The 9,379-nt window shown below is 30.5% G+C and overlaps 1 protein-coding gene across 3 annotated transcripts in view; it reads left to right on the top strand.

The window, feature by feature from the left end:
* The first annotated feature begins 7,355 nt into the window (after nucleotides 1-7,355).
* LOC149146071 (lipid droplet phospholipase 1-like) overlaps nucleotides 7,356-9,379 on the top strand; it is a 210,923-nt gene continuing 208,899 nt past the window's right edge. The window contains exon 1 of one of the 3 annotated variants that reach the window (XM_089446896.1): nucleotides 7,356-7,749. In XM_089446896.1, the coding sequence (XP_089303022.1) occupies nucleotides 7,442-7,749 (308 nt within the window). In that variant the 5' untranslated portion in view covers nucleotides 7,356-7,441. The remainder of the gene's footprint in view (nucleotides 7,750-9,379) is intronic. The other 2 variants (XM_089446895.1, XM_089446893.1) reach the window with 2 other exon arrangements.

Here is a 9,379-nt window from a genome sequence, read left to right as displayed (position 1 = left end):
TTTAATAATTTGTAATTTTGTTTGTTTATTTGAATTATAGTAATCAATGAATGAGATGGTTAAGTGTTTTATTATTTTATTTGGTTTTTTTCCTCAATTGAAATTACAATTTTAGATGGGATAAAGTTTCAAATATTAAATATAAAATTGAAAAAAAAAATTACATTTTTTTGAATTAAGAATAACACAACATATTGGCCATGAAGACAAATATATCACAATTTGTGGTCTTGTTTGTTTGATTTTTGAATTAAGAATAACAAAACATGTCGGCCATGAAGACAAATATATCACAATTTGTGGTTTTGTTTGTGTGATTGAATTATGAACAAAGCATGTTAGCCATGAAGACAAATATGCCACAATTCAATAAATTTGTGGTTTTGTTTGTTTATTTGAATTATAGTAATCAATGAATGAGATGGTTAAGTGTTTTATTATTTTATTTGGTTTTTTTCCTCAATTGAAATTACAATTTTAGATGGGATAAAGTTTCAAATATTAAATATAAAATTGAAAAAAAAAAATCACATTTTTTTGAATTAAGAATAACACAACATGTTGGCCATGAAGACAAATATATCACAATTTGTGGTCTTGTTTGTTTGATTTTTGAATTAAGAATAACAAAACATGTCGGCCATGAAGACAAATATATCACAATTTGTGGTTTTGTTTGTGTGATTGAATTATGAACAAAGCATGTTAGCCATGAAGACAAATATGCCACAATTCAATAAATTTGTGGTTTTGTTTGTTTGAATTATATAGGAAAGAATAACAAAGTAGGTTCGTTAGGAAACAATGTGCTACAAATTTGTGGTTTTGTTTGTTTATTTGAATTATGATAGGTATTTAGTAAATTAGATAGTTAAATGTTTTATTATTTAAATTTATCTTTTTCTTTATAATTGAGGGTTTTTGTTTGGATTGAAATCATAGGTTGAATTATAATTTTAGTGTAAAAGTTTATTTAGTATTTAGTATTTTTTTTAAAAATTGGAGTAATTTATAAAATATCAATATTTCTTCTTATTCTATATTTAACATGAACTTGACTTATAATATTTAAAAAATATTAATAACAAAAAAATTATTGTGTATTTTAAATAAAATATTTTATATTAATTTTATATATTAAAAGTAAAAATTTCTTATTTAGTTATGTTTTCTACGTCTTACTATACTATAAGTGAATAAGTGAAGACTATGGGTGAGGTGTCATTCTTTTGATATTTAACTTGAAGTTGACATGTCTATATATATATATATATATATATATATATATATATATATATATATTAAGTGTCATTCTTTTGATATTTAACTTGAAGTTGACATGTCACTATATATATATATATATATTAAAGTGGCCAAAATATTTCAATGTTGGTCATAAATAAAATATTTCAATATCAACTTATATAATATATTTAAAAAAATAAAAATTATCTTATAATTAAAACGAGTAGTCTTTAAGTGAGGCTTTTTGGAAAGTTTTCCCGTTTATTTTCCTATCTAATATGTCTAAAATCAAGCCATGATTTATTGAAATCACAAGTTTGATAGGTGAACTTTTCACAATCTAAGTTCCCCAAAGATGTTTGACGATGCTCAATCCATATATGCTACCAGTTTAAACAACACAAATCAAAATTTGGCCACAAAATTTTTAGCCAAATCTGCTTGAAACTCCAAAAAGTCGCACTTAAAAACTACTCCTAATTAAAATATTTCAATGATACAACAATCACTATAAGAAATATATATAAATTTTTCATACTCATGGAGTTAGCACCACTTTTGTCAACCCCCAATGTTGATATGTTTTTAGATGACAAAGTTTCGTGGTTCTAATTAATTCACCTTTTATCATATCTATTTTAATTTATATTTAGTATGTAGTCTAGATATAAGATGAATTGATCTTTTTCATAATTAAAAAAACTAACTTTACTTTAATTCTTGCTCCCTGCATACCAACCTCACACCGCAGGTCAACTCAAACCATTCCTACTCCCCCTCGCCAGCCCAGAGCCATGCATGCTGCTGGGCGCTCCAGATCTCGACCCTCCAATACACAATATGCCAAACCTTCATCGCCCACTGCAACTCATTGTGCAAAACCTCAAGGGATACATGATTTATAACACCGACGCTCGCGAATAAAGAGCCCACATGCCAGGCATTAACACTTGTGCCTACCACCATAATGAAACTTAAACATTTGGCCTTGAGTGCATGGATGTAAGTGTGCATTGTATGCCGACCTATTAACCTATCTATCTATCAATCCATTACCCTCATCAGAGAACATAAATTTATATTAAATTAAACTCTTTTTAAATTAAAAAAAAATAAAAATAAAATATTTACATAAACTTTTCTTTTAAATTCATTTTCATTTTCAATCAAACGTAAATTCGTATTAAATTAAACTCTATTCCTACCTGATTTATTAAAGAATCCAAACCAATTCTAAAAAAGTCCATTCATGTAACCCATGGTAGCCAACCATTTTTTATTATTTTAGTTTGACTTTCACTTGGACAAATATATGAAAGCGAGAATAGCACCAACACAAATATAAGGAAAAGTGCTCAAAAAGGATGAACATGTCATTCCGTAGACTTAACCACTATTTGGTGCACTAACATCACTTGATGAACATGTCATTACGTAGACTTAACCACTGTTTGGTGCACTAACATCACATTGATTTTATTGATTTAACAAACTGCCTTTGAAAATACAAGTTAATCTATTGATTTAACAAACTTCCTTTGAAAATACAAGTTAATTTATTGATTTAACAAACTCCCTTTAAAAATATAAGTTAATTTGAACAGTTTTACAATTTTTTACTTATAAAACTATAAAAAAATAAAAGATTTTTTTAATTAATAAAAGTAATAGGTCATTATCAATGCCAAATTCTATTAAAGTTCAATTCTTTATAACAAATCATTTAAATTTTGTAAATGTTTTGTTCTATGGTTATGAAAAAATTGAAAAAACAAACAAACACTTTACATTACCAAAAGTTAAAAATAATAATAATAAATATAAAATTAGAAAAAATGCATCACATTTTTTAATTTATAACAAAGCAAGTGTCTAATGAAGAAAAATATGTAACAATTCAATAAATTTGTGGTTTTGTTTGTTTATTTGAATTATGTAGATAATCAACAAATGAAATGGTTAAATGTTTTATTATTTTATTTGGTTTTTTTTCTTGATTGAAATTACAACAATTTTAGATTGGATAAAGTTTTAAAATAATAAATTGAAAATTAAAAAAAAAAAAACACATAGTATCATATTTTTGAATTAAGAATAACCAAACATGTCAACCCTTAATACAAATATATCACAATTTAATAAATTTGTGGTTTTGTTTGTTTGATTGAATTATGATAAGTAAGAATAACAAAGCATGTTAGCCATCAAGACAAAAATGTCACAATTCAATAAATTTATGATTTTGTTTGTTTGAATTATATAGGTAAGAATAACAAGACATGTTAGCTATGAAGACAAATATTACACAATTCAATAAATTTGTGGTTTTGTTTGTTTGATTGAATTATGACAAGTATTTAGTAAACTAGATAGTTAAATGTTTTATCATTTAATTTATTTTATTTGTTTTCGTTATAATTGAGAGTTTTTTTGGGTTGAAATCACAATCTTAGATTAGGTTGAGTTGTAATTTTTAGTATAAAAGTATATTTAGTATTTTCTAAAAAAATTTAGAGTAACCTATAAAATATCAATATTTCTTCTTATTATTGTATTGAAAGACGTCTTTTATAATTCAAAATAATGAAGATGTGTAATTATTTTTATATTCAACATGAACTTGATATATAATATTTAAAAGATATCAATAGTAAATTTTATTATTATTATTATATATTTTAAATAAAATATTTTATATCAATTTTATATATTAAAAATAATTGAAAGTAAGAAATTTTTATTTAGCTATGTTTTCTATATCTTACTATACTATGAGTGAAGACTAAATGCCAGGTGTCATTTTTTTATATATTTAACTCGAAATTGGCATGTCACATTAAAATATATATAAATTAAAGTGGCCAAAATATTTCAATATTGATTATAAATAAAATATTCCAATATCAATTTATACAATATATTTAAAGATAAAAATATTTTATAATTAAAATGAATAGTCTTTAAATCAGGTTTTTTGGAAAGTTTTCCAGTTTATTTTCCTATCTAATTTGTCTAAAATCGGGCAAAGATTTATTGAAATCACAAGTTTGATAGGTGAACTCTTCTCAATCAAAGTGCCCCAAGGATTTTGAAGGTGCTCAATCCATATATGTTGTCAAAAAACTAATTTAAACAAACACAAATCAAAATTTGGCCACAAATTTTTTCACCACTTGAAATTCCAAAAAACCGCACTTAAAAACTACTCCTAATTAAAATATTTCAATAATACAATGCTCACTGTAATAAATATATGTAACTTTTTCATACTCATGGAGTTAGCACATGCTATCACTTTTGTCAACCCTCAATATTAATATGTTTTCAAATGACAAAGTTTAGTGATTCTAATTAATTCACCTTTGATCATATATATTTTAATTTATATTTAGTATGTAGTCTAGATATAAGATAAATTGTTTTTTTTCACAATTAAAAAAACTAAATTTATTTTAATTTTATATTTATTAAGTTTAGATAGATCAAATTTTTTTATCATATATATTTTAATTTATGATGATGATGATGATGATGGTTAACGTCCACTGAGACCAAATTGGTCTATCGGACCTATAATTTTCTTAGTTTTTAATAGTATGGCTCCTCGTTTTTCTTGGTGAGATTGGTGCTGTAGCTTTCCTTTTTTCCTCTACGGTCTTTCAACTTCCTTTATCTTGCATCTCCTTCATCTCTTCTGGTTCTTGGGACATTGGTGTCTTAGCTTCATGATCTGTTGTGTTCGTCCTTTTGAAGATAGTTGGAGAAGAAGTTTGATCCAGGAGATCTATTTTGTGTGGTATTTGAATCCTCATAACTGTTGATGCTTGACGGGTTGTGGAGTTGGGCGGGGCTTTCCCCCTGCTTGTTTCGAGAGTTGTTTATTTCTTGCCTGATTTCTTGTGATTCAGAGTTTTCTAGAGAGTATTATTCTTTGATGACAGTGTAACATTCTTTTTGTGCTCCTTCCCACCATGTAGATCTATGGTGATTTTTTCTAGCGTTTTTCTGAGAGGCTTTTGGGCAATTTTTGGCTAGATGACTTGTCTCAAAGCAGGATCGACATCTGAAGAGGACACTTTCATAATCGAGTTTCTGGTTCCACACATATTCTTTACTTGTTAGGTTTATTTCAGCTGGGAATCCAACGCTGAAGTCCATTTCCACACAGATGCGTGCATAGGTGGTTTTGGCATATTCCTCTGTTTCTGGGCACCTGCAGTAAAATTTCCCAATTGCATTTCCAATGGTTTTTAGCAAGGAGAAATTTCAGAGATGCAAGGGTAGGTTTGGAAATCTCACCCAAACTAGTGCTGAGGTTATGAATGTTGTTGAGGGATCGAATGATGGGTTCCATGGCTTCATGAATAGGCTCGATTTTTCCCAAAACCAAGGGCCAGAATCTAGAATGCATTGTCTGCTTTCAGGGTTTTCAAAATCTACTATAAAGAAACCCCTAGCACAAGGGTAGATATTAATTGCAATAGAAATGACAGGCTTCCATACCTCCGAAATCCAACTGTGGAGAGCTGTCAGTTGCAGCCAAAAACCATTGAACCGACAGATTATGGCACTTTCAGAAAACTTCAGAGCCTCATTGAGTGAGCCCTGGATCACCTGGACAATGGGAGATGGGGCTTCACTGACAATATGGGTAGGAGCTTGTCCCCCAGAGGTGGATGAAATTGAGCCAACAGCTATTTTCGCGAAGCTGGGAGTCATCTGGAGCAGAACATACCTAGCCGCAAGAGATTAGACCTCGCTACAGAAGATACTTGGCCATAGAAGATCCGAAGAGATTTCTCAAATACCGCAGAAGATCTGAAAACCGCAGGAGATGATCCGAAGACCGTAGAAGATCAGAAGAGGTTTCTCATATGCCGTAGAAGAATACATTTAAGAATACCGCAGAAGACCGCAGAAGATCAGAAGAGATTTCTCCTGATTATAGATACGTTCGATATGGAGAACAGGGTTTTTGTGGTTACGAAGATCGGCGTTGGATCAACGCCCTCCTGCGCAGCGGCTCTCCAAAGACTGTAGAAGATGATTAGAAAATAAATTGATCTTTTTCACAATTAAAAAAACTAAATTTATTTTAATTTTATATTTATTAGGTTTAGATAGATCAAATTTTTTTAATGTTAATTTATTTTGATTTTGAATTTAACAGAGATTTATATTAAATTAAACTCTTTTTAAATAAAAAAAAAAAAATATTTATATAATTTTTTTAATTCATTTTGATTTTCAATCTGTATTAAATTAAACTCTTAAAAAAAAACTCATTTTTTTACATTAAAAATATATATAATTAATAAATTTAAACTTGTTTTAAAATTTATTCAAATATCCAATTTATTAACTCATATGTCCCAAGGTAACTCAATTGGTTAATCAGGAGAATTACGAGTTCTTTGAAAGTAGCAAAACCAGATTTAAATACCCTTATTATGACCTAAGCTACTAAAAATAAGACATATTTAGAGGCTGTTTATTTTTTCTGAGCTTCTCCTTTTGGTTCAATATATCAGCTTTTACATATGTTTTATTTGATAATCAAATATATAGATTTTTCTTTTTTAAAGATAAAAATAAAAAAAATATTTCGAATCACTGAACTTTGTGCCCTAAGTACATGTCAACACCAAAAGAGCGAAGGGTGGGGCTAGGTAAAGTGGAGGTTAAAATACGTTCTGTACAAAACTTGAACGGGGGATGTCGCCAATCACAAAAGCTTCCCGAAGGTAGTACACGTGGCAATACAGACTGGAACGGGGATGTCGCCAATCACAAAAGCTTCCCGAAGGTAGTACACGTGGCAATACAGGACTGGAACGGGGATGTAGCCAATCACAAAAGCTTCCCAAGGTAGTACACGTGGCAATACAAGACTGGATATCCTTCTTATTGAATCAAACAGAATCTTCTCGAAATTTTCTTGTCGAAGATACCGGATTAAAACCGGCGCCGCGATTTAACGCGGGGAATACAATATGGATGGTAAAACTAAGATTCCAAAAATTTTACTGCACGGTTTATTAGGTATTTCGAAAACAATTGCGCGGATAAAAAAATGGGCAAACATTTTAGATCACAGGATATATATCCAGCGTGTATACCGTATTAATTGAATTGTTTGCCGATTGCATATTGATAGCTCGCTGTAAAATTACTTGCAGATTTGCAGTTTCTGTCAATGCTGACCATGAATTGGATGAGAATCGATCGCGGGCCGTGCCCAGAACAAAGCAGAGAAGAGGAACAAAAACGAACTCAGGCGAAGCGCCCAGTGGCGGCCCCGGGTGCCTTCCATGTGCCCATGGTTCTCAAACCCCAACTCTGGCTGAAAATCCCAAAAAAAATTAAGATAATGGAATCAATACGGCCGCTGTTGTTTCAGAGAGCAGAAATGGCGGGGAGGACCTGTGGAATGCCGCTGCGGCCGAGCGAGGAGGAAGCAATCCCGGAGCACCTCGTAATCATGGTGAACGGCATCACTGGAAAGTAAGTTTTGGTTGAATTTCTGTTTAATTGGTTCATAAACTGTTTGAAGGATCTAAAATGTATGCAATGCAACGTTAAAAGAATAAAGAAATAATGGAAGAATAAATAAAAAGAAAGAAATTATTTTACTGTTTATGAGGCTAAAGATAATTTAGGGTACAGATTGCTTCCTTATTTGTTTGATGTATTATGTTTTTTTTCTTGTGAAGCTTTGAAATAAATGCTCTCACCGTCTTATCCCAAGACCTAGCTGCCAGCGTATCTGCATAATTTTCCGTGTTGTCTTTGAAGGCCCCACATTATAAAATGAAATGTTTTTCTGTTTCCACTTTTCTGGAAGAACAAAAAATGCATACTCTTTCCTCCCACCCTTTTCTTGAAGAACAAAAAATGCATACTTTTTCTTCCCACACTTCTTTTGGCCTTTTCCAACGCCATGTTTCAAAACAGAGTTGATGAGAATTAGTCCTTAACTGAGCAATAAGAATTTTGGCTCTCCAAGAGATATTGGCCTCTATGTATGCTTTTGGTTGATGACTATGAGTGGGATTAAACACTTCAATATAATACTTTTTCTTTCTTCCTAGCTCTTGATGAGAATTAGTCCTTAATTGAGCAATAAGAATTTTGGCTCTGAAAAAGATATTGGCCTCTATGTATGCTTTTGGTTGATGACTATGAGTGTGATCAAACATTTCAATATAGTATTTTTTCTTTTTTCCTAGCTCTTTATCCCAAGCAATGTTTTAAAACTCTGACTCTGACTCCGACTCAGCCGAGGGTCAACTCCAATTCCGCCTCCAACTTGGTATCAACTTGATTTCAGTGACTCGGTCGTTGTAAAAATTACATTAAATATATTTTTTATTATAAAAAACATAGTTTTAAAGATTTTCATTCATGTTTCAAAACACACAGCATTAGAATATAGATAGAAGACAACATATGATCAAAACAGGCTCATGAATATATCCATTATATCAAAATGGCACCCAATGCACTGTCCAATACATACATGATGATGATTTAGAGATCAAAACAAAAACACATAACCAAAGAGGCTAGAAATGGCCTCTACAACAAAAGTAAACTGTGACCAGTACTATGGGCTAGTGGCTACTGCTAGAGGAGCCAAGATTATCTGTATCAACCACTGATAGCGTATCTACATGCTCCATAGTTTGTAACTCATTTTTAATCTTATACCCTCATCAATCATCTTAGACCATCTCACCAAGATGGATGTTAATAGATGTATTCATGAGAAGAACTACAAAAGAAATTTGTATATGACACAAATCAAGATATAGAATCCCTAACGCCAAAACTTCTGCATCCACATCTATATGAAGTCATGACAGACCCATCTACACCCCATAGAATATTTTGTGGCTATTCTCTAGTTTTAGGATCCCTCGGGGTAACTTCAAGTTTGTTCCCATCAACTTTGTAATATGTATAAAGATAAACTGCCATCTTCCAAGAGAGAATTGCACCTATAAACATTCTAACTAGGATCACATGTCTGATCAACATTTCAATTTCGTGTGCCCTCTTTATTACATGGTTCTCAGATAGTATCATTGTTTACTTAGAAATTCACATTGTTCCTTGAGGAATTTTATACAAT

This window comes from Pinus tabuliformis, chromosome X, assembly GCF_031772625.1.
Source record: "Pinus tabuliformis cultivar Carrire ecotype Pingquan chromosome X, CPIR1, whole genome shotgun sequence".
Classification (NCBI taxonomy): domain Eukaryota; kingdom Viridiplantae; phylum Streptophyta; class Pinopsida; order Pinales; family Pinaceae; genus Pinus; species Pinus tabuliformis.
The sequence above is the reverse complement of the archived record's forward strand: the minus strand, read 5'-3'. Positions and strand labels throughout refer to the sequence as shown.